The sequence below is a fragment of the Piliocolobus tephrosceles genome, chromosome 2 (genome assembly GCF_002776525.5).
Source record: "Piliocolobus tephrosceles isolate RC106 chromosome 2, ASM277652v3, whole genome shotgun sequence".
In the NCBI taxonomy this organism is placed as follows: Eukaryota; Metazoa; Chordata; class Mammalia; order Primates; family Cercopithecidae; genus Piliocolobus; species Piliocolobus tephrosceles.
This window is the reverse complement of record NC_045435.1, coordinates 111,685,948-111,712,867: the sequence shown is the minus strand read 5'-3', so window position 1 is coordinate 111,712,867 and position 26,920 is coordinate 111,685,948. Positions and strand designations below refer to the sequence as shown.

The 26,920-nt window shown below is 35.8% G+C and overlaps 1 protein-coding gene across 1 annotated transcript in view; it reads left to right on the top strand.

The window, feature by feature from the left end:
- The window catches only part of NAALADL2 (N-acetylated alpha-linked acidic dipeptidase like 2), a 978,063-nt gene that overhangs the window by 465,422 nt on the left and 485,721 nt on the right, over nucleotides 1-26,920 (top strand). Inside the window, exon 5 of the mRNA XM_023184822.1 lies at nucleotides 9,508-9,658. Coding sequence (XP_023040590.1) covers nucleotides 9,508-9,658 — 151 coding nt within the window. The remainder of the gene's footprint in view (nucleotides 1-9,507; nucleotides 9,659-26,920) is intronic.

Sequence of the window (26,920 nt, the reverse complement as noted above, 5' to 3'; positions counted from 1 at the left end):
CTTCCTTCCTTCCTTCCTTCCTTCCTTCCTTCCTTCCTTCCTTCCTTCCTCCTTCCTGAATTATGATGAAAGCTGAAGATTATATTCAGAACTCTGCAGCAGCCCTAACTTTCTAAATAACTTCAAGTTTCTTTTTTTCCTTTACAAAAGCAGGAGGTCATTGCTTCTTATTAATCTTGCTAGAATTATTTAAATAACTTTAGATACATCAAGTAAAGCAATTTGAAATCCCAATTAAAGGTGTTCAGTGAATTCGAAGAAGAGTGATGTGATTATGCCTTGGATATACTCAGTCTGATTACAGTGAATTTTCCTTAATCATAATAGTCTTTTTTTTTTAACTAACAAAGGAAAGTGAGTATATTTCTGAAATATAACAGAGAAACTGGAATCTTACAAGCATTTTTAGTGACATTCTTACAACACAATACATAAGTAAAGGGCCAGATGGCAAATCTATTAATAGAAAAACAATCTGTAAAAGAAAGGCTAACATAATATTTGAGCTTCAGAAGTAAAAATATCTGCTTAAGAAGTGATTATATATTATGTGTCCAATATTTTTATTTTTCACATATGCCACACCTATTTAATTTGAATAAATAAGAATGTACTATGAGATATCAGGTTCATGTTTCTAAGTTTATTTTTATGTTATTATACGTATGAAATTTTAATCTAAAATGTCCCAATCTATTGTTTCTATACACATTAATCCCTATGACAGGGCTTTGCAAAAATCCAGGTCTTTTTTTTTTTTTTTTTTTTTTTTTTTTAACAATCTAAATAAACAGACATATAACTCTCACAGTATTGATTTCAGTATCTTACTTAGAAAGCAGATCACAGTAAGAAGCATCTGATGTGTTTTATAAATTCACCCTTTACCCAGTCTATTTGTAAAGGATGGATGTATAATTAAAAGGAAAGGCATACTTTAGTGAAAAGATTACCAGACTTGAATTCGGAAAACTCAAGTTTGATTCCTGCCATTACCACTTATTAGCTCTGACCCTGGGCCATTCCCTTAACCTTCATGAAGGACAATTTCAGTGACTGGATAAAGAGAACTATAATAACTTATATCAAATGATCTGAGTAAAAATCAACAAATAAGAGATAGTGTCTGGTACATAGGAGATACACAGTTAAGTACTTGATAATTCGACCTAAAGTTGACTCAAAGACCTAGATTGTAACCACAATAATGTTTCTAAATCTTTGTATCGTTTGGCAGATATTTGCCTTATGTGGGTTTATTAGTTTCTAGGGCTGCTATAGCAAAATACCATAGACTGGGTGACTTAAACTACAAAAAATTATTTTCTCACAGTTTGGAGTCTAGAAATCCAAGATCAAAGGCTGATAAGTTTGGTTTCTCCTAAGGTCTTTCTCCTAGGCTCAGTGTGTCCTCATATGGCCTTTTGATTCTGTGTCCACGCATCTCTGTTGTCTCTTCTTTTGCTTCTGAGTACCTGAGTCGTATTGCGTCAGGGCCAACCCATTCGACCTCATTTAACCTTAATTACTTCTGTAAAGGTCCTGTTTTCAAATACAGTCACATCCTGAAATATACTAGAGGTTAGGACTTCAACATATGCATTTTGAGGGAACACAATTCAGTCCGTAACAGTGAGACTTAAATGTTTCCATAAAACTAAGGTCTTATTTTTGTTACGTATTCACTCTTCTTATCTACACGAAGATTCAGAAAATTTTTCTAGCGATAGAGGCCAGGTGAACATTTCTTGTGCTGGACCAATGTTTTGAAGAAGCTAAATGATGGGGAAAAAAATACAGGCTTTTTCCTTTGGTTCTTGATATCCAAGTGGTAGTTCAGGATGCCATATATTCTGATCAGCAAAAGTAAAAAGGTCAAGATAACATTTTAGTGGCTCAAAAGGATGAGTAGACAATTTAGGAGCATCAGTGAATGGATGAAATCCTACCAGTGGAATTCAACTACTATTCCCTTGCTAGACACTGTGAATAAGTAGACTGCCCAAATGACAGTAACAGCATCCTCCTTCCGGACGAGAAAGTATGTTTTGGTTAAAAGCAACAATAGAGGTTAATAAGAAGAGAAGTTGGGTAGCAGGAATCAGAAAAGTGGGTCGGGCACGGTGGCTCACACCTGTAATCCCAGCACTTTGGGAGGCTGAGGCAAGTGGATCATGAGGTCAGGAGATCAAGACCATCCTGGCCAACATGGTAAAACCACGTGTCTACTAAAAATAAAAAATTAGCCGGGAGTGGTGGCGCACCTGTAGTTCCAGCTACTCGGAAGGCTGAGGCAGGAGAATTGTTTGAACCCGGGAGGCGGAGGCTGCAGTGAGCCAAGATTGTGCCACTGCACTCCAGCCTGTGCAACAGAGCGAGACTCCGTCTCAAAAAAATATATATATATATATATATATATATATATATATATATATATAAAGAAAAGTGAAAAGTGTCCTTTCTCTCTTACCTTCCTGGCATTAATTTTCCTTGAATAACAAAATGTTACTGCCATGTCCTGCCCATATATTGCTAGTACTGTTTATTTCAGAGCTGATTATTTGGCAATTCATAGGACCTATAGGTTTATATACTATACATCAAAAGAATGTGTTAGTATGGTGCCCTGCAAGAAATATGGAATCAGCCACCTTGCGGTTGACCAAAAATATTTTATTTATAAAAATATGTCTGCAAGATAAAATTACGCATTCAAACTTCATTGGGCTAGTCTCTGCCACTTTCTTCATCTCTACTCTTAGATAACAAAACAAAACAAAAATCAAAATAAAATAAACCTATTTTTAATTATATATTTTTACAGAAGGATAAAGAGAGAGCATAGCACATTTACTTAAATGTATTGTGTATCAAATTTCAAGAACAAGCTGGCTTAATACTTTCACATTCTAACTATATATATATATATATGAGAGACAGAGGCTGTACATACTGTGAAATAGTTTTGAAAAGTAAAATTAGCATTTTCTAGTATAATATGTATATATAGTTCTAACTATATATCTAATTATATATATATATCTAACTATATGTATCTAACTACATATTATATATATAGTTAGATCAGATGCCACAACAAAATATGTTGTATAAGTTTTCTTGCCAGTAGGTGTTAGCAGTCAAGCAAAATAGCATTCATGTAATACACTTGTACCATATACATTTTTTTTTTCATTCATTCATTACTGGATACATATCATAATTTATTCATCAACTCGACAACAATAGAAATATTATTTTGTGCTAGGCACTCTATGAGGCATTGGGTAGAAAACATGAAGCTATAAGGTTTCTGCTTCAAGCCAGTCACAATCTAGTGCCACTGAAGTTACCTACCAAATCCTTTTTAATTGCTGGGGAGAAAAACAAAATACACTTTCACCTGGTGCACTGTGGGCATACAAATACTTCCAATGATGCATTCTTTGTTATTGTTGGTGATGGAGCTATAATGTAGCTTGATGGGAGTTGGCTGACCTTGTGTATAGAAACTTAAAAGTGTCACAGGATGACTATGGACTATTTCTCAGTCGCTAGTCTAGCACCCTATATCAGGTGCCTATGTTGCTCATGTTGGGATGTTAGCACCTATGAAAACCTGGACAAGGATTACATTGAGTTAAGCACTTAGTGGTTCTTTGAGCTAAATAAGAGAGGGTGGAGGCATATGTAAAGCAGGTTTGTTTAATGTTACCTATATTCATTGAAAATGTAATTTGAAATATGTATATATTTTTAAGGAAGAATCATTAACTATGGAAGGATTAGTAATTATCAGTAATGGACATTTTGAATAAAAATGTTAATAAATTTATGTAATATTTAACTTCTCTCCTGGGAATAAAATACTTTTTGAAGAACTTTTAGGGTAAAAATATTCCCAATATAAACCAGAATGTTGAAAGCTGTGTTAACAGTGTTCATTTAACCCTGCATGATTATGCAATTGTCATATACATGCAGCAGCATATCTTAGGCTATAAATACTGTGAAATAGTTTTGAAAAATAAAATTAGTATTTTCTAGTATAATATTAAATTAGAGCTGAAAAGGAAGAAAGGAATAGTTTATTTACTTGGAAGAATTTTCATGTGTAGATTCTAAATATTTCAGTTTTCTTTATATTGTGGCTAAAAGAAGTTAAATGCAAAATTAAAATATTCATACTATATATTCTCATAAACCACATCATAACACTATTTAAAGGTTTTTTTAACAATAGAAAATTTGATGATTTTGGGGGAGAATATATTCCTCACCAATAGTTTAAAAGTAGATTTCATATATGGCCCTATATTTTAAAATGCAATTAATGTGTCTTTATACACATTTAACAAAATCATTGGGTTAGATGACATGGTTTTTCATTTAGAGCAGAAAGGATCTTTGGGAACAATATAATTCAATCTTTGCATTCTGTGGATGATGAAACCAAGGCATAGAAAATTTATATAAGTTGTCACATAGCTATTTAGTGTCAAGGTTGGAACCAAATTTCTGAATTGCTTTCCATACTAATGATTTTTTACCTCTCTTGGTTATGATTGGTATATTTTCAAGTAACAGAAACCTTGTCAAAGAAAGGGAGAAAAATCTTACCCAGTTCAAGTAAAAGGAGTACAGTGGAACCTGGAGTCTGTGCACAGTATTCCCTCTTTTGCCCACCCTCATCTACATTTTCTCTGACTGTCTGCTCCTTTTTTGTACACAGTTTCCGTCAAAAGGCTCATAGTTTCTAAACCCTGAGCAAGGTGGTTACATGGTTGAGCATGGCAAAGGACCCCCCAGCCTATCACATATAGATATTTGAGAGACAGAAGTCAGGGATAGTTGAAGCTCAATGTCAGGAAATCTTGGCCTAAAACTTGACCCCATTTTTCAGGAATTAGACCCCCATGTAGTCATCATTCTACATCTTAAGCTATCTCAAACCGTAAGAGGTAGTGAGCAGGACTAAATACTTTTGCATGTGCCAAGGGACAGTCTTCCACCAGCTGAAGCAGATATCCCAGAGACAGTAGGCTTCACCCCTTTTATACAGGCTTGTCTTTGAATGTATTTTTAAAAATACAATCCTTCCAGAGTAGCATACTTTCTCTAAACATTTTAGACAACCTCAACCTCAGCATGTTCAGAATGTAGTTAACAATGCAGAGGAACACTTCTCATTTGGTTTGGTTTAGTTATTGTCTTTTTTATTTTTTTTTGTCAACTTCACTGGAAATCCAAAAATAGCTAATTTCTGAAGTTAAGTGTCTTTATTTCTAAATGAAGAGCTCTAAGATGGCCAGTGACAGATGGCGCCAGGGACCAAAGTTGACAACATTGAACAGGTGTTTCTACCTCAGGTCAAACCATTGCAGGCAGACAATGGAAGAGGGAGCTAAATCACGTATTGGGCTCTATCCCTTCGGGGCTGCGGGTGAGTAATCAACTCTAGCCAAAAATAGTGTACGGTTATACCCTGTTGCTTCATTAGAGGCCATCAGCTATAGACAAATTCATGTTCTATATTGATTATAAAAGGGGTCAAAACATATTACCAAATATATTCAGAAGAGATACAACTGGCCATTCTAGCATATTCTTTTTAACTTAGATCTAAAACACTAGGTTTCATGAACATTAAACAGTCAAATAGTTATTGTACTTACCTTTACAGAAGGAATTTTTGAGGAAATTTTGACTATCCCACTAAAGGAGGGTTATCACATTAACAACAACAACAACAACAACAACAAAAGACAAAGAAAATGTGGATTCCCACATCCCTTTCTTCTGCTTGTGGAAGCATCACTCATAGAACCGCTTTTGCAATGACCCTGAACCTGACCTCACAATCCCTCCCTAGACAGCTGTTCTTTCCCAGTTAATTGAAGGTAGCACTTAAGATGGAAATTTTTGGCCATCCCGCTGGTAAACTGAACTTTCTTAGATGTTCACAGACCTTGTCCTACTTCTCTCCATATCCCAATTCCAATGTTTTACTTTCAAAAAAGTGACAACCAATATATTGTTTAGATGGATAAGTGGCCCATAAATCTTAAAAATAGTTTTTCACAAGCAAGTAATTCTCAAAAAAATATGCAAATACCCAGAATCATACAGAAATAGGTTTAACTTGACTTATAATTAAAGTATGTGTTTTTGACAAACTATTTTTGGGTACCTCGGTAAATATTGCTTAAAAAGAAATAACATTAATTGTTGGTGAGAGTGAAGGGAAGCAAAACCATATATAGCTAGTAAGACTATAACTTATTAGCTCCTCCAAAGGGAAAATAGCTTATCAAAAATCATAAAAATGAATGATTTGACCTGGGAATTCCACCTGTGGAAATTTATTTCATGAAAACAGATATTTTTGCAGAGATTTGCTACAAGCATGTTTATTGCATATAATATGGAAAATTATAAATGAAAGAGTTTAAAATTATTGTAATTAACAAATTAACAATTAACAATTGTTATATGACCAACAGTCAGGGATTGGTTAAATAACATTTATGCCTGTCTATATAGTAGTATTTATATTATATATATGTATATTTAACAGTATATGGTGATTTAAATTATATAAAATTGTATTGATCAACATAGACAAATGTTTACTATGTACTGATAAGCAAAGGGAAAGAGATTGCAAAGAAGCATTTATGATGTGGTTTTACTTTGTAAGTGTATGTATGTATGTTCATAAACCCAAGTAAAAGGCTCTAGACACCCTAACAAGTTAACATTAACTATTTCTTGACAGATAAAATGATGGGACTTTTTTTTTTTCCTTTGCCTACACATTTTTCTCTGTAATGATCATGAATTGCTTTAGTAATAAAAGGTAATTTTTTAATAGTTAGAAACTTGCTGTCCAGGGAAGTTTTTTTTTGTTTGTTTGTTTGTTTTGTTTTTTTTTTGTTTTTTTTTTTTGTTTCTCTCAAAAAACTTTTAATTTTTATTTATTTAAAAAGTTGTACAGAATACTGAAAGAAGTTGTAAAAATGAACAAGTACTACTCCCATCTACAGAATGCCACTCTTAACTTTTGCAGTATGTACATTCATTTATTTACAGATTTTTTGTTGTTTATTGAGGCATATTTTACATACAGTAAAATTTACCATTTTAAGGTGATGTGTGTATGATACATGATGAATGTTACAACCACTACAATCAAGATACAGAATATTTCCATCACCCTCAAAACTGCCTCCTCACCTTTGTAATTAAACCACTCTCCCCAATCGCTCTCTAACAATCACTGATCTGATTTCTGTTCCTAGGGTTTCAACTTTTCAGGAATGTCATGAACATGGAATTATACAGGAAGCAGCTTTTTTAATCTGGCTTCTTTCATTTAGCATGATGCTTTTGAGATTCATCCATGTTTCCATTTTAATTGCTGAGATATAGTCTATTATATTTTATATATTATTCTATAGTGAGCAAACATTCAAAATCATTCAATTGATTATTCTTTTCAAGAATACCTATTTCTGTCTGTAAACATTAAACTCCCCCTCCCCTACATGGGTGGGGGTGAGGATTTGAAGAGTAAGTCTTAAATGTAGCCCTGTCATTCGCACATTCTTTGCTCCTTTTCCTTTTCTCATTCCCCATTTTTCCTTAATTTCTTCCCTCCTTTCTACTAAAACACTGAGGGGAAAATAATGACAGAAGTCTGATATGAGTGGTTGTTATAGAAGACAACTGAGTCATTTCTGTTTTACTTAGGTTCTCAATGTTAGTTTATTTAATCATAAAAGCAATGTATGCTGTTCATTACACCAAAAATTTTTAAAGGACTGGAAAAAAAGTGACATTATTGTGGCATACTTAAATTCTATATCTGTTTCTATTTTTGGCACATTGTTTTAAAATCATGCTATATATGCAATTATGTTTTATTTTTCCTAATAGGAGGGCTTCCCAAATATTTTCTCGGGTCTCTCCTTTCTTTAAGAATTGCTGGGCAGGGCGCGGTGGCTCACACCTATAATCCCAGCCCTTTGGGAGGCTGAGACGGGAGTATCATTTGGGGTCAGGAATTTGAGACCAGCCTGGCCAACATGGTGAAAGCCCATATCTACTAACAATACAAAAAGTAGCCGTGCATGGTAGTGCACGCCTGTAATCCCAGCTACTTGGGAGTCTGAGGCAGGAGAATGACTTCAACTTGGGAGGTGGAGTTTGTGGTGAGTCAAGATTGCACCACTGCAATCCAGCGTGGGTGGCAGAGCGAGACTGTGGTTCAAAAAATAAAAATAGTTGTTGTGCCTAGCCTGCATCTGTCTCATTCATTCTCTCATTTAGCAGTACTCTTGAAAACCTGCTAAGTGCAAGATGTACAATGATAGAGAAGATAAGCACAATCCCTGTCCTCAGTGAGTGGGTGCTGCCTTGCTTACTCAACTGCAAAAGTCAATAAGCAACATAAGCAGTAACTGGGGAGTGAAGTATGGGTGTTAACTAAAGTCACACAATGAGCAGTAACTGCCTGTATTGAATATGACCTTTAGTCATATTCCCTTTATTATCTCTGTGTTCTCTAATTACTTTTCCTCTCTCATGAAAAACTAATAGAATTAGCAAATCATGATTATTGCTTTCGTATCAGGTATATCATACTAACATGACTAAAATGAATAAGATCTTTACAAAAAAAATCAATTTAAAGAGTTAAAATAAAAAGAAACTCAGTATATTGTCAAGTTTGTCTGTTCCATCATACTTACCTATTATGTACTTACCAAAGAACAGAGAGGAATCTTTACATTAAATATGTCTCAAATGACAGGGTCTATTTTCAAAACATTTGATGACAGGGGCAGAACAAGGGCTGATCTTTCATAAGGAGACCCCCATAAGGTTACATGTAAATTTTTCAGTTGCTATACCTGGGAGATCTGGCAGGTACCTCCAGGCAGAGACCAAGATGACTAGTATACCGGGAGCTGTCAGGAGGTTCAAGACAGTGGCTATTTTCTAAACAGTGTGACAGTATTTCAACATTTTAATGACTGGTGTGACAGGCTCAACCCTGGGAAAAAATATGTTACAATACTGCAGGTGATTTCTGCTTTAGGGAAAGGCATAATGGTCACAACAACTCTCCTTTTAAAAGAAGAACCTTGTGTGTGGTAGATCCTCTATTAATCCAAAAAAAAGTAGAAAGTTAAAATCCACTTAGTAAAGAATCAGACAGTGAGGAATTCCATGAATAGACAATTGAAATAAAATATAGACATTATAGCAATGCTGGTAGAGATAGAGAAAAACAGGAGAAACAGAAAAGAGGGGGAAAAGAGGCCAGTAGAAAAAGCTTCTGGGCTTGATAGAAATCTGAAATATCTACTTATTTTAAAAGAAAAAAAAAAAAAAAAAAACAGGAAAAAGAGTCATCTTATCATAGCCACATTGGCAAAATGGCACAATATGAACTTTTACTGTGTATGATAATATTTTTAATAGCTTGCTTCCCTCTTTTAGCTTTCCTTGTTGGAAAAGGCTGGATTTGGAGGTGTTCTTCTGTATATTGATCCTTGTGACTTGCCAAAGACTGTGAATCCTAGCCATGATACCTTCATGGTGTCACTGAATCCGGGAGGAGATCCTTCTACGCCTGGTTACCCAAGTGTTGGTAAGTTTGTTGTTCATCATTATTATACTTGTAAGTAAGCATTACAAGTTTGCAATTTATAAGTGAATGCTACCTATCGGGAATAGTGATGTCAAATAATTCTTATCATCCCATCTTATTTTTTAAAAAAGCAATTTATTTTTCATATTCTCAAAATTATAGACTATCAATTTGTTGCTATAAATTGGATTTATACTATAATGTATTTTTATCTCAACAAATTACAGTATGAACAGATAGAAATGTATTTTATGTATTATTGTGGATTGACTGATAAGACAAATTAACACCAGGAGTGGTAGGCACTCCAGGTAAGCCAATAGCGTGTACAAATACTCAGGAGCATGAAATGTCTGCTGCTTTGGTGCAGCTGTAATAACTTTAAGTCCTGGGTCTAGAGGTACACATGATCAAGTTAGGTGAGTAAAGTAGTAAGAAAAGATGCTAGAGAAAAATGGATTTAATATGCTTTTCTGGCTGTGTTAAGGGACCTCATTGTTTTGGTCAATCACTGGAAGTATAGAGATGGCTACTTTGCAGCAAATATCTTTCTTTTTCCTAGATAGCTGTGTTCATGCTAGTAGGGGTCATGTGGAAGAGAGAAAACAACTGTGATTTTGGCAGATGCTCACTGCATCATTGAATTTCTGTCCAATGTGTCATTGACGGATATTCTGTTCATTCAACTTGGCCAAGGAAAAAGCTCTTTGAATCTTCTTCCAGGGTGATACTGACCCATTAACCATGACCCTTCAGTCAGTAATTAAACTGATCCAAAAATTATGTAATTATTAATGTGTTCTGCCAATATTTTTCCCCCAAAAAGATCACAAAAGAATTTACTAGTTATCTTACTCAAATCCAGCTGCCTATTCTCTCATTGTTAACTTTACCAATTAATTAGGACCTTTCTCCAAGAAGGAAGGAAATTGAATCACATATGAGAATTATAACCTATGAATTTTGTTGCATCTACTGATTATTGATTTTTCTTCTATATGTTACAAAAGTATTCCTTTAATAATCCATGTAAATTTACTCCGAGATCTCACTGATCGGTACTTTGTACAGTCCCATGTCTTAGCATTACAATTTTAAATTAGAATTAGTAGGCATCTATCTACAATTTCTAGACATCACCCAAAACACCTGTCAGCTCTCTCATTTGCAAATACACTCACTGTTCTGCATTGTAATTGCTCAGCTTCAGGAAGCTGCGTTTGGCAGTTAACTCACTGTGGCAAGTCAATGGGCTGCAGTGCTACCAGAGAGAGACTCTGTATGAGTGCTCTATCTTAAGCTGATAAGTTGTTCAGTCTCTTTTAATTAAAAATTCAATTTAAAAACATTTTTCACTTCTTTCATTTTACTGTAAACAGTCAAAAGAAATCACGTAGCACCTTGAACACTTTGCTGCTTAGATATAATCTTCTGCCAGATAACTTAGTTTATTGTTTTTAAATTCTACCTTCCATAAAGCCCTAGGTCATGGACACAATTCAGTCAAATCCGTTGCCACTTTGTAACAACAATGTCCTTTACTTCAGTTTCCGGTACATTGTTCCTCATTTCTGCCTGAGACTTTATCAGAATGGCCGTTACTGTCCATATTTCTATTAACATTCTGGTCATGGCCATTTAAGTAATATCTAGGAAGATACAGGCTTCCCTATAGCTCTTGTCTTTTTTTTTAAAGACCTCACCAGAATCGCTGTTAATAATCCTAGATTTGCTTACAACAATTTAGGCTTTTTCTGGCCTGTTCCTTTTAAGTTCTTCCAGCCTCTACCCATTATCCATTTCCAAGCTGCTTCCATGTTTCTAGGAATTTGTTATAGCAAAAATCACACTTCTGGTTTCAATTTTCGTAGTCCATTCTGTGTTGCTATAATGGAGTACCTGAAACTGAGTAATTTTTTAAAAGTAGATATTTATTTCTTACAGTTCAGGAGGCTTGTCCGTCCAAGGTCGAGGGGCTCACATCTAGCAAGGGCTTTAATCAGTTCATCCAGTGGTGGAAGGCAGAATGGTAAGAGAGCGAGCATCCATGAGAGCAAGAAAGGGCCAAACTCACTTTTATAGCATGCCCCTCAAAATAACGAGCCTACTCTCATGATAACAACATTAATACGTGCGTGAGAACACTTCATGATCCAATCGCCTCTAAAAGCTCGCACCTTTCAACATGGTTGAACATGTGTTTCATGTGTTTCCAACACATGACCTGTGGGGTCCACATCCAAATCATAGGAAATGGTTATTAGAGGGACTAATCTAAAACTAACTTTTTTCAATTTAAGAACTTCATTTTATTCACCAATTTAAGGGTGATAAGCTGTAAAGAAGTAATTTAGAACAACCCAAAATACAAGGAGGTAGTTTTTAACTTTGTTTGTTTGGTTTTTAATATAAACAAAGTAAACACAGTCATTTAATGAACATTCCATATGCCTCATCCAGCTTTGTTGACTGTCTACCTTTCTACCATTTTTGCTTTTTATCTGTATGTTCCCTCACATCCCCACACCACCAGTATTTTTCAAGGTAAAATTTACATAAATTAAAATCCAGCACGCATACATGTAGGAGAAATTCAATGATGGGTAACTCAGGGTTGTTAGAACTTAGCTCTTATATAATATCTTAAGAAAATAGAAAGATATTTAGAATAAATATATAGAGAAGTAACAAGACAAAGGAAAGGAGATTTAGCCTTTTGGGGGTAGCAAACTATAGGAAGATAAATATATGGGTGGAAATTAATGAAGATAAAAGTTTTGTTTGAGTAAGGTTTGTTATGTAGTTCCTTTTCCTCTGCCCCTCTGGATTAATAAGAGTCTCCATTAAAAGTCTAACCCTGACTTTTTGTAAATTGCGGGGGAGACAGAGAGGGTTTTGTAAGGCACCGGGAGCATCTTCTGTTTCTCAGTTATCTTCAGCTCAAAGTAATCTTTATGCTAAAGTGACATATTTGGGGGTGGCATAGTCTGACCCCCTATGACTGGTTTCACCAACTTGCTATAAGCATTTCAACTACACTAAACTATGATCCAAACAAATCTGATTTCCTAGGACCATATATTTCTGGAATTCTAAGAGACTTTAGTGTTTATATAGCAAATATCAATTCTCAATTTAGAAGCACAAGAATCCTGCATTTTAGCCAAAGACTCAGGTAAATGGGGCATACAAACTGATATTTACATATCTAGTCATAATTATAATCCCAGTGATAGGTTGCAGTTGGAGTTGTATTTGGCCTAAAATCATAAATCAGCTACATGTGGTAAGACCCAAAACAAACAGAAAATCAGAAAGATACAAGGTAAGCATAAAAAATAAGAAAGTAAGAAATATGTATCTTTAAGGAGTATTCCATTTGGTCTGTGTTGAAACACGGAAAAGAAAACCCTTTCCAAATTTCTAAGTGGTAAGATTGTCTGAAATCTGAAGAACTGAAAATAGTATTAGGAATAACAAATCCTTTCTTCCATATACTTTCTTTAATAATTTATCTTCTGAATTCTGTGTTGGCTACAGTGTTGATTTTAATTTTACTAACACCTCCAGGTAAATGGTAATCTGTTTACTACCAGTTAATTGTTTGTCTTGACTTAGACTTGAATTTCATTATATACCATTTTCAGAAATCCATCCTGATTTAAAGCTTTGTATCTACGTCCCTCTCTCTGGTTTTCTGCTACAATCTTTTTTTCTTCCTTTTTATTTGTTTTAAATTCCGGAGAGAAAAGTCTTTTCAGTGGTTCTATTCTAGTGAAAAGTATCAAATGAAACAGTTTATTAAATATTCCCAGTGTTACAATTCAGTGGATCTCTGTGTTGTTTATCTACTGTCTGTTCAACATCACCCCTGCCAAACAAAACTGTTCAAAGAATAAAGACTATCACTGTAATTTGTCACAAGTCATCACCAGGTGTTGCTGCTCCAGTTACCTGGACAAATATCGAAAGACTGACTTGAGTTGGCACTAAATCAACTGAGACAATGTTGAACCATTTCCTGACTAGAATGGCAGAAAATATAAGTATGTGCCTAGTTGTCAAAACAAAGTGTTAGATATTCACAGCATGAAATGCCTTGTCACTTGGTTGGGGAAAATAGTGTCTGAATTCTTACTATTTCACTGTAAGTGCCTGGTGGTTCTCGTATGTGCTGTGCAGGCTTCAGATTTACATGTAATATTATTCAAGTTGATTCTTAGAACCACTTGTGGAGTGGTTCATTGTTAAGCAGCAACATTTTTCTGAAAGTTTATTCATAATGTGTTGAAAAGATTGATTGTTTAAATTCAAACTGCCCCTTTAGAAAGTCTAAATTTTGTTTTGAAAAATAATTTGGGTGACATAAGTTCTCTTGCCCCCCCCCCGAGGGAAATTTACAATTGATTATTTGAATGTCTAAGATTATAGTCTACAGAGAACATTTTTGAGTGGTTATTGTTCATAAAAAATCAGTGTACCATATACTAAATTCATCATTTAGAATGTTTTTTACTTATTATTGTATTGGGAGCACTCTACTTTAAATTAAACGTGTACTCGATCAATAGAGACAGTTTGTTTTGTTTACGAACTAAAGTTTTCACAAAAATCTATGATGAATTCTGAGAATGATAAAATCACTGCTAAAAAAAAAAGATTTACCAATGTTTCTCTTGTAATGAATATAGAAGCTATTGAAACAACAATATGATTAAAGATTGTGTAGCACTTTTTATTTTTTACCTTGTGTGGCTGCTTCAACGAGACAGCAGTAGCTGGCTTCATTTTGCAGATGCCTTTGGTCCCAACTACTTGGGAGGCTGAGGTGGGAGGATCACTTGAGCCTTGAAGGTTGAACTGTAGTGAGTCATGATCACATTACTTCACCCCAGCCTTGGTTATAGACCTAGAATCCGTCTTAAGAAAAAAATGAAATCATATCAAGTATCTCATCAGACCACAATGGAATAAAACTAGAAATCAATAAGAAGAAGAATTTTGGAAGCTATAAAAATACATGGAAATTAACAGCATGCTCTTCAATGACCATCAGGTTAAGGAGGGAAAAAATATTGAAACAAATGAAAATTGAAATACAACATACCATAATCTATGAGATACAGCAAAAGCAGTGCTAAGAGGAAATTTCATAGCAAAAACACCTATATCAAAAAAAAACAAAGATTTCAAGTAAGCAATCTAATGATCCATCTCAATAGACTAGAAAAGCAAGAAGAAGACAAACCCATACTTAGTAGAATGAAATAAATAATAAATATCAGAGTAGATCTAAAGGAACTAGAGTTGAAAAAATACAAAACAACAATAAACAGAAAGTTGGCTTTTTGAAAAGATAAACAAAATAGATAAACCACTAATTAGAACAACAAAGAAAAATGAGAGAAGACCCAAATAAACAGCATCAGAAATGAAAAAAGACATTACAACTGAAACCACATAAATACAAAAGATCAGGGGGGCTATTAGGAACAACTATACACTAACAATCTGGAATCCCAAGAGAAAATGGATAAATTTTGGTCACATACAATCTACAAAGATTGAATCAGGAAGAAATAGAAAACCTTGACATACCAATAACAAGTAATAAAATTGAATCATGAATAAAAAGTCTTCCAACAACAACAAAAAAACCTGGGGTAGGATGGCTTCACTGCTGAATTCTACTAACCTTTCACAGAAGAATTAACACCAATTCTCCTCAAACTAGTCCAAAAAATTGAAGAGGAAGAAATTTTCCATATCTCATGCTATCATGCCAGCCTTACCTTTATACCAAAACCAGGCAAGAATGCAACAAGAACAAAACTACAGATCGATATCCCTGGTGAACATAGATGCAAAAAATCCTCAACCAAATACTAGCAAACTAAATTCAACAGTACATCAGAAGGATGATACAACATATGCAAATCAATAAACATGATATGTATGGTAAACATTGATAGAATGAAAGACAAAAACATGACTGCCTCAATGGATACAGAAAGCATTTGGTAAATTCAACACTCTTCATGATAAAAATTCTGAACAAACTCGGTTACAAAGGAACATACCTCAATATAATAAAGACTATATGTGACAAACCCATACTTAATACCATATGAAATGGGGAAAAGCTAACAGCCTTTCTTGTAAGAACTGGAAAAAGACATGGACGTTCACTTTCACCACTCCTATTCAACATACTACTGGAAGCCCTAGCCAGAGCAGTCAGGCAAAAGAAAGAAATAAAAAGACATCCAAATTGGAAACAAGAAGTCAAATTGTCCCTCTTCACAGATGACATGGTCTTATAGCTAATAAAACTCAAAAATCTTAGATCTGATAAATTCAGTAGAGTTGCAGGATACAAAATCAACATACAAAATCAGTAGCCTTTCTATAAACCAGTAACAAACGAGCTGAGGTAGAAATCAAAAAGGCAATCCCATTTATGATAGCTTCGAAAAATACCTAAGAATAAATTTAACCAAGGAAATTAAAGACCTCAACAAAGAAAACTACAAAATACTGATGAAAGAAACTGAAGAGAACACAAACAAATAGAAAGACATCTCGTGCTCTGGACCAGAATAATTAGTATTCTTAAAATGAGTAAACTGCCCTAATCAATTTATAGATTCAATGCAATTCCTATCAATGTCAGTTTTTTCATAGACTTAGAAAAACAGTTATAACATTTGAAGGGAACCAAAAAAGAGCCCAAATAGCCAACACAATCCTGAACAAAAAGAAGAAACCTGGAGACATTACAGTACCTGATTTCAAAGTCTATTACAAGCATATAGTAAAACAATATGGTATTGGTATAAAAACAGACACACTGCAGTTCAACCTTCAAGGCACAAGTGATCCTCCCACCTCAGCCTCCCAAGTAGCTGAGACCAGAGGGATTTGCCACCTTGCCTGGCTAATATTTTTATTATTTGTAGAGACAAGGTCTCACTACGTTGCCCAGACTAGTCCCAAACTCCTGGACTCTAGTAATCCTCCCACTTGGACTCCCCAAATGCTGAGATTGTAGGTGTGAGTCACCATACCTGGCTATAATTTTGATTTTTCTCAATTTGTTGAGACTTGTTTTGTGCCTTAACATTTAGTCTGTCATGGAAAATTTTCAAAATGCTGATGAGAAAAATGTGTTTTGTGTAGCTGTTGAATGAAATGTTCTGTCAATGTCTGTTAAGTCCACTTGTTTTAAAGAGCAGTTTAAATCCACAGTTTGTTCATTTTCTGTCTAGATTATCTGTTTGCTGAGAGTGAGGTGTTGAAGTCCCCAACTATTATTGTACTGGGGTCTATTTCTCCCTTTAGATCTAATAATACATGCTTTATGTAGCAGGGCACTCTGGTATTGAGTGTATATATGTTTACAATTGTTACATTTTCTTGCTGAATTGACCCCTTTATCAATATGTAATAATATATCCCTTTACTTTCATTCTATATATGTCTTTACCCCAGGCAGTGGGCATGGTGTGGACAATGGCAGTAGCAGTGGCAGGATAAACCTCTCTTTTTGCTGGTACTGGTGGTAGCTGCAATGGGCCAGTCCTCTGGTCCGCAGATGTTGTGTACAGGTAGATGTCAGCTGTGGTGGTGGCGCAGGTTGGGTGAATCTGATCTCAGATCACCAAGAGGAGTTCTGACCAATCTCTCTTCATCCCTCCAGCACCCACCACACCTCTACCCACAGCCTCTGGTATCTATCATTCTACTCTCTATCTCCATGATATAAACTATTTTTTAGCTTCCACATATGAGTAAGAACATGCATCTTTGTATTTCTATGCCTAGTTTATTTCACATAACATACTGACCTACAGTTCCACCCATCAAAGGTGAATGGGGCAGCAGCAGCTGTGTTGCAGCCCTATTTCTGGTGAAGGCGGGGCTTCTTTTAGTAATAGTAGCTATAGGTAGGTGGCTAGGGAGCATGTGCCTCGGCCCCAGGTGGTGGCTGTAAGCAAGATAGCTTATCTTCAAGGTGCTTGGATAAATAAAATGTGGTATATATGCACAATGGAATACTATTCAGCCATCAAAGAAATGAAATCATGTCATTTGCAGCAACATGGGTTATTTATCCTTTGATTTTACATAAAATGCAGCATACTATAAATTTGCATTCATACTTTGTTGGAGGTTTTTTTTTTCCCCACTTGAAAGTTATTCTATAAATCACTCCATATCAGTTCTTAGAGAATGACAATGATCACATTCTCCAGAAACAGGTACTGAGAGAGAATTTGGTTTGCAATGGTTTTATTAGGGATCAACACCTGTGGAAAACAGGGAGCACAAGCAGGATTGGACAAAGGGAGAAATGGAACTCCCTTTGTGTTCCACTTTGTGTTACTGGAACAGTCAAACCACACCTGAAGATACGACCTATCAGACCTGTTCGTTGGTGGTCCAAATGGCCCCGTCTCTATGCCCCTTCTGCAATAAGTCATCGGAAGCGTGCCTTCCCTAGAATGGTGTGCCATTGTGTGAAGACTGGATTACTAAGGCAAACCCTGAAACTCTTAACAGCTGGAGGCTGTCTGCTGACAGAACTCACAGCAGGTGAGACAACAGGCTCTCTCTTGACAGGGTGGGACATCACAGTGGAACATCTGGACAAAATCTCACCAAATCTACCACAGAAATTTGACTTTAATTCCATTCTTAGTCATGAGTTAGAAAGGCTAGAGCTGTGCTGTCCAATACGGTAGCCGCTAGCCATCTATGACTATTTAACTTTAAATTAATTAAAATGAAATAAAATTTAAAATGTAGCCATACTACTTATATTTCAAGTGTTTAATAGCCAATATGGCTTTACAGAGAATTTCTATCATCAAGCAAAATTCTATTGGAATGACGAGTGCTGCAGAATAAATAAATGTCTAAAACAGTGTGATATTTCACAAAATTTGGTAGTTATAGATCATCCATGAGATAGTATCTGCACATAATCTTGGTAATTGAGAATTGTTTGTATTTTTTTACCACTTGAAAACTGTATTTACAAAGCAGACTCTAAGAACCACATGTTAGGTATGCTTCATGGATTCTTTTATGGTTTAGTGTTGAACCAAAACATAGATGAGTGCTCCTAAAGTAAACATTTTCTATTTTTAGAATTCTCTGAAGAGTTTTTGAATTTTAAGTATGTAAAAATAAATCTTGTAATGCCACTTTAAAGTGTTACTGCATTTACTTCAAACTACTAGCATTGTAAATTTCAGTACCATACCATTTCATTTGAGAGATGTGTCTTGTATGAGAAATTGTGTTGCACTTTTATTTGGCTATCAACAGCCACTCAGTTCTAAATTTTTCAGTGAGAATTAAAAGAATTGAATCTCTGGAATATTATGTTTTTTGAGAGCAAATCATCTAAGTGTTAGAGTTGAGGAGTATAAATGTGGACTATTTTTTAAATAAATTCAAAGCGAGGCTTTGGTAGCGCTTTTAAATGTGAAAAGAGCTCTGTCTGCTGGAAACATGTCAGGTAATTAACTTTCTTTCCCTGACACTTGAGTAATGAGCAGTGATACCACCTATAGACTTACAAAGATTGTGACTTAGATTCATGCATACCCCTCCATATGATTATTGAACACCTCACTGCTTCCTTTTGGGTACAGGGACTCCTGAAAGCCTTTCTTAATCTTCTTTCTTCTTGTTTTTCCCCTTCCTTTCTCTTTAATTCCTCAGGCCATTATTTGCTAACATTTACAGAAGTATCTGTGGTAAATTTGTTAAGGAAATGGAGATTCCAACTAAGCTACACTACAGATTTCTTTACTATAAAACTATTGGAGCTATTACTATTGTAATGTGTTTTCAAGTCTCTAAAAGCACTATAGTCTGTAAAATCTCCCAAATGTATCTAACCACGGAGTCATTTTTGAGTGATATCTGGAATTACTACTATACAGTCAAACCTACTGTGGGATTGCTGGCCTGAAGCATCTGCCATTCCCCTTCCTGGTACAAATCCTTCTCCACTTTTATGCCCCTACATAGAAATGTATGGTTTGTGTCTCAGCTTTTGCAGATTTTGTAGCTTAAGATATGTAAAAAATAATACAGAAAGTAGGAAAGGGCAGGGCTGATTAGGTCACATGGTGATGGCAAAGTTTACACCTGCAGGTTCAACTGCTTATGAGTCAGCAAGAAACAAAACAGCCAGCAACAAAAAATAATCTGATTGATTGTTTAACAATTAAAGTTGTAATTAGATTTATAATTGAATTTTTGGTGTAGTCTAGAGTCTAGAAAATCGGTGTATCCCAACTAATCTTTTCCCCAGCGTGATCTGTTCCAGTTCACTGCTAACCATGTTCAAAAATCTGTGTTTTTTAAACACAAATTTGAACAAAACTCTTAAACAGCATTCTCTAACCAGTCCCTTGGGTGATTTTTCCATTTCAGTGACAGAATAGAAAATGCAATTTTATCTTGGGAAAAAATGATAAAGTGACAGTTTTTATGATAATACAGATATGCACATTTTCAAGCATAGGCTAAAAAGATAATGTGCTTTAGGCAATTATTTTTAGAATACATCTCATTGAAATTTTTCACCTGCTCCACAAACACACTTAAGTTGTTACCGTGGTATCTCTTTGAAAGTCTCTGTCATTTCAATATTCCAAGACAACTTTAGAATCATTAGTAAATGTTAAACCGAGTAAGCACAGCTTGGTTTAATATTCAGTAACCTTATTCAGAGTAATATCTCGTGTTCCTGGGATAGCTTTGGGTACATTAGGGACAACTAGACAAAATCAAGAAACTTGCATTATAGTAACTGTATAATACACAGACCAACGAAGACTTTTTTGACAGTAAAAGGGGTTGCTCTGAGTAATTATATAAGACAATAGGCATTTACCAGGTGGTATGGTGGCCCTATTTAGAGTCAGACTAAGATTTCTCAATATATTTGACCATGGAATCCATGTGAAATTCAGTCAAGAGGTATTCTTGGTTGAGTTGTCTTTCCAAAATTAATATGTTAACTAAAACTTAGTCCCTCAGAGTATGATTGTATGTGGGGAAAGTCTTTAAAGAGGCAATTAAGTTGAAATGAGGGCATTGGGGCATTTCCCAATTGACCATGACTGGTGTCCTAATAGAAAGAAATTAGGATACAGATATGGGGGGAACCATATGAAGACACGAAGAAAATATGGTCATCTACAAGACCAGGAGAGAGGCCTGGAAAGAAATCACCCCTGCCAGTACCTTCATCTTTAACTTATAGCCTCCAGGACTTTGAAGACATAAATTTCTATTGTTTAAGCTTCCCACTCAGTATTGTTCTGTTATGGCAACCCTAGCAAACTAATATACAAAAAAAAAGCGTCTTTGACTTTATTATCATATAAAGTACAGAAGAAGGATATACAATTTTCAGCATGCCGCTATTTTCACCATCTTCTAGAAGAAAAACAAAGAAATGCTGAGTGTAACAACTATTAGATGTTTCACTAGTCTCTGTTCCTGATTAGGTGTAAGTAACCTGTTTTGATTAATGATTTGATATTCATTTAGACAAGTTAGTGTAACGAGTAAGAGCCTAGCAAACTACAATGAGAGTGATGTATGGAAATGCTGCTTAATAATTCAATTCTGTTCTTCTCCTTCACAGAATAAACTAAACTTTTACAGTTTTTACGCTAGTAAAGCACATGAATGAGTTTTTAGATACACAAAGCTATGTCAGGAGTGTGGTTCTGGTGTGGAAGACTAAACTGTCATGCCTTAGGAAATCATGGGAATCTGAGAGTGAAGCTACAGGAGGAAGAGATTTGTTTTGAAAAGAGAGATGGAGGAGTGAAATCGCTGATGTTTAGTTGACCTTAAGGGAGGATATGGCCTGAATGAAAATCCCTGTGACGGGAAAATTCCGATCAATTTTAAGCATTGTGATGGTTCATATTCAATTTTAAATTGTTACCTCTTTAGTGAGTGATCCCAAACCTTTTTTATTTTATTTTATTTTTTATTTTTGTTTATATAGTGGTAATTTATTAAACTTCTTGATCCAGATGTATTGTTTTAGTTATCTTTTTTGCACTCTAGTGTTATAGTTTCAACTTGTTCTTTGATGGTGAGAATTTATTATAAAATAATTTGTTTTGCCTGCACTCTACAATGTATATTTCCAGATATAATTTGTTTTTGTTTTGTCTTTTTTTTTTTTTTATTATACTTTAAGTTCTAGGGTACATGTGCATAACGTGCAGGTATGTTACATATGTATACTTGTGCCATGTTGGTGTGCTGCACCCATCAATTCGTCAGCACCCATCAATTCATCATTTATATCATGTATAACTCCCAGTGCAATCCCTTCCCCCTCCCCCTCCCCATGATAGGCCCCAGTGTGTGATGTTCCCCTTCCCAAGTCCAAGTGATCTCATTGTTCAGTTCCCACCTACGAGTGAGAACATGCGGTGTTTGGTTTTCTGTTCTTGTGATAGTTTGCTAAGAATGATGGTTTCCAGCTGCATCCATGTCCCTACAAAGGACGCAAACTCATCCTTTTTTATGGCTGCATAGTATTCCATGGTGTATATGTGCCACATTTGCTTAATCCAGTCTGTCACAGATGGACATTTGGGTTGATTCCAAGTCTTTGCTATTGTGAATAGGGCCACAATAAACATAGGTGTGCATGTGTCTTTATAGCAGCATGATTTATAATCCTTTGGGTATATACCCAGTAGTGGGATGGCTGGGTCATATGGTACATCTAGTTCTAGATCCTTGAGGAATTGCCATACTGTTTTCCATAATGGTTGAACTAGTTTACAATCCCACCAACAGTGTAAAAGTGTTCCTATTTCTCCACGTCCTCTCCAACACCTGTTGTTTCCTGACTTTTGAATGATTGCCGTTCTAACTGGTGTGAGATGGTATCTCATTGTGGTTTTGATTTGCATTTCTCTGATGGCCAGTGATGATGAGCATTTTTTCATGTGTCTGTTGGCTGTATGAATATCTTCTTTTGAGAAATGTCTGTTCATATCCTTTGCCCACTTTTTGATGGGGTTGTTTGTTTTTTTCTTGTATATTTGTTTGAGTTCTTTGTAGATTCTGGATATTAGTCCTTTGTCAGATGAGTAGATTGCAAAAATTTTCTCCCATTCTGTAGGTTGCCTGTTCACTCTGATGGTAGTTTCTTTTGCTGTGCAGAAGCTCTTTAGTTTAATTAGATCCCATTTGTCAATTCTGGATTTTGCTGCCATTGCTTTTGGTGTTTTAGACATGAAGTCCTTGCCCATGCCTATGTCCTGAATGGTACTTCCTAGGTTTTCTTCTAGGGTTTTTATGGTATTAGGTCTAACATTTAAGTCTCTAATCCATCTTGAATTAATCTTCGTATAAGGAGTAAGGAAAGGATCCAGTTTCAGCTTTCTACTTATGGCTAGCCAATTTTCCCAGCACCATTTATTAAATAGGGAATCCTTTCCCCATTTCTTGTTTTTGGCAGGTTTGTCAAAGATCAGATAGCTGTAAATGTGTGGTATTATTTCTGAGGACTCTGTTCTGTTCCATTGGTCTATATCTCTGTTTTGGTACCAGTACCATGCTGTTTTGGTTACCGTAGCCTTGTAGTATCGTTTGAAGTCAGGTAGCGTGATGCCTCCAGCTTTGTCCTTTTGACTTAGGATTGTCTTGGCAATGCAGGCTCTTTTTTGGTTCCATATGAACTTTAAAGCAGATTTTTCCAATTCTGTGAAGAAACTCATTGGTAGCTTGATGGGGATGGCATTGAATCTATAAATAACCTTGGGCAGTATGGCCATTTTCACGATATTGATTCTTCCTATCCATGAGCATGGTATGTTCTTCCATTTGTTTGTGTCCTCTTTGATTTCACTGAGCAGTGGTTTGTAGTTCTCCTTGAAGAGGTCCTTTACATCCCTTGTAAGTTGGATTCCTAGGTATTTGATTCCTTTGAAGCAATTGTGAATGGAAGTTCATTCCTGATTTGGCTCTCTGTTTGTCTGTTACTGGTGTATAAGAATGCTTGTGATTTTTGCACATTAATTTTGTATCCTGAGACTTTGCTGAAGTTGCTTATGAGCTTAAGGAGATTTTGGGCTGAGACAATGGGGTTTTCTAAATATACAATCATGTCATCTGCAAACAGGGACAATTTGACTTCTTCTTTTCCTAACCGAATACCCTTGATTTCTTTCTCTTGCCTGATTGCCCTAGCCAGAACTTCCAACACTATGTTGAATAGGAGTGGTGAGAGAGGGCATCCCTGTCTTGTGCCAGTTTTCAAAGGGAATTTTTCCAGTTTTTGCCCATTCAGTATGATATTGGCTGTGGGTTTGTCATAAATAGCTCTTATTATTTTGAGGTACGTTCCATCAATACCGAATTTATTGAGTGTTTTTAGCATGAAGGGCTGTTGAATTTTGTCAAAAGCCTTTTCTGCATCTATTGAGATAATCATGTAGTTCTTGTCTTTGGTTCTGTTGATATGCTGGATTACGTTTATTGATTTGCGAATGTTGAACCAGCCTTGCATCCCAGGGATGAAGCCCATTTGATCATGGTGGATAAGCTTTTTGATGTGCTGCTGAATCCGGTTTGCCAGTATTTTATTGAGGATTTTTGCATCGATGTTCATCAGGGAGATTGGTCTAAAATTCTCTTTTTTTGGTTGTGTCTCTGCCAGGCTTTGGTATCAGGATGATGTTGGCCTCATAAAATGAGTTAGGGAGGATTCCCTCTTTTTCTATTGATTGGAATAGTCTCAGAAGGAATGGTACCAGCTCCTCCTTGTACCTCTGGTAGAATTCAGCTGTGAATCCATCTGGTCCTGGACTTGTTTTGGTTGGTAGGCTATTAATTATTGCCTCAATTTCAGAGCCTGCTATTGGTCTATTTAGGGATTCAACTTCTTCCTGGTTTAGTCTTGGGAGAGTGTAAGTGTCCAGGAAATTATCCATTTCTTCTAGATTTTCTAGTTGATTTGCGTGGAGGTGTTTATAGTATTCTCTGATGGTAGTTTGTATTTCTGTGGGGTCCGTGGTGATATACCCTTTATCATTTTTTATTGCATCTATTTGATTCCTCTCTCTTTTCTTCTTTATTAGTCTTGCTAGCGGTCTGTCAATTTTGTTGATCGTTTCAAAAAACCAACTCCTGGATTCATTGATTTTTTGGAGGGTTTTTTGTGTCTCTATCTCCTTCGGTTCTGCTCTGATCTTAGTTATTTCTTGCCTTCTGCTAGCTTTTGAGTGTGTTTGCTCTTGCCTCTCTAGTTCTTTTAATTGTGATGTTAGAGTGTCAATTTTAGATCTTTCCTGCTTTCTCTTGTGGGCATTTAGTGCTATAAATTTCCCTCTACACACTGCTTTAAATGTGTCCCAGAGATTCTGGTATGTTGTATCCTTGTTCTCACTGGTTTCAAAGAACATCTTTATTTCTGCCTTCATTTCGTTATGTACCCAGTAGTCATTCAGGAGCAGGTTGTTCAGTTTCCATGTAGTTGAGCGGTTTTGATTGAGTTTCTTAGTCCTGAGTTCTAGTTTGATTGCACTGTGGTCTGAGAGACAGTTTGTTATAATTTCTGTTGTTTTACATTTGCTGAGGAGTGCTTTTCTTCCAATTATGTGGTCAATTTTGGAATAAGTGTGATGCGGTGCTGAGAAGAATGTGTATTCTGTTGATTTTGGGTGGAGAGTTCTATAGATGTCTATTAGGTTTGCTTGGTGCAGAGATGAGTTCAATTCCTGGATATCCTTGTTAACTTTCTGTCTCGTTGATCTGTCTAATGTTGACAGTGGAGTGTTGAAGTCTCCCATTATTATTGTATGGGAGTCTAAGTCTCTTTGTGATTCTCTAAGGACTTGCTTTATGAATCTGGGTGTTCCTGTATTGGGTGCATATATATTTAGGATAGTTAGCTCTTCCTGTCGAATTGATCCCTTTACCATTATGTAATGGCCTTCTTTGTCTCTTTTGATCTTTGATGGTTTAAAGTCTGTTTTATTAGAGACTAGCATTGCAACCCCTGCTTTTTTTTGTTCTCCATTTGCTTGGTAGATCTTCCTCCATCCTTTTATTTTGAGCCTATGTATGTCTCTGCATGTGAGATGGGTCTCCTGAAGACAGCAGACTGATGGGTCTTGACTCTTTATCCAGTTTGCCAGTCTGTGTCTTTTAATTGGAGCATTTAGTCCATTTACATCTAAGGTTAATATTGTTATGTGTGAACTTGATCCTGCCATTATGATATTAACTGGTTATTTTGCTCGTTAGTTGATGCAGTTTCTTCCTAGCCTCGATGGTCTTTACATTTTGGCATGCTTTTTTCAATGGCTGGTACCGGTTGTTCCTTTCCATGTTTAGGGCTTCCTTCAGGGTCTCTTGTAAGGCAGGCCTGGTGGTGACAAAATCTCTAAGCATTTGCTTATCTATAAAGGATTTTATTTCTCCTTCACTTATGAAACTTAGTTTGGCTGGATATGAAATTCTGGGTTTAAAATTCTTTTCTTTAAGAACGTTGAATATTGACCCCCACTCTCTTCTGGCTTGTAGAGTTTCTGCCAAGAGATCTGCTGTTAGTCTGATGGGCTTCCCTTTGTGTGTAACCCGACCTTTCTCTCTGGCTGCCCTTAAGATTTTTTTCCTTCATTTCAACTTTGGTGAATCTGGCAATTATGTGTCTTGGAGTTGCTCTTCTGGAGGAGTATCTTTGTGGCGTTCTCTGTATTTCCTGAATTTGAATGTTGGCCTGCCCTACTAGGTTGGGGAAGTTCTCCTGGATGATATCCTGAAGAGTGTTTTCCAACTTGGTTCCATTTTCCCCCACACTTTCAGGCACCGCAATCAGACGTAGATTTGGTCTTTTTACTTAATCCCATACTTCTTGCAGGCTTTGTTCATTTCTTTTTCTTCTTTTGGTTTCTCTTCTCGCTTCATTTCATTCATTTGATCCTCCATCGCTGATACTCTTTCTTCCAGTTGATCAAGTCGGTTACCGAAGCTTGTGGATTTGTCACGTATTTCTCGTGTCATGGTTTTCATCTCTGTCATTTCGTTTATGACCTTCTCTGCATTGATTAGTCTAGCTGTCAATTCTTCCACTCTTTTTTCAAGATTTTTAGTTTCTTTGCGCTGGGTACGTAATTTCTCCTTTAGCTCTGAGAAGTTTGATGGACTGAAGCCTTCTTCTCTCATCTCGTCAAAGTCATTCTCTGACCAGCTTTG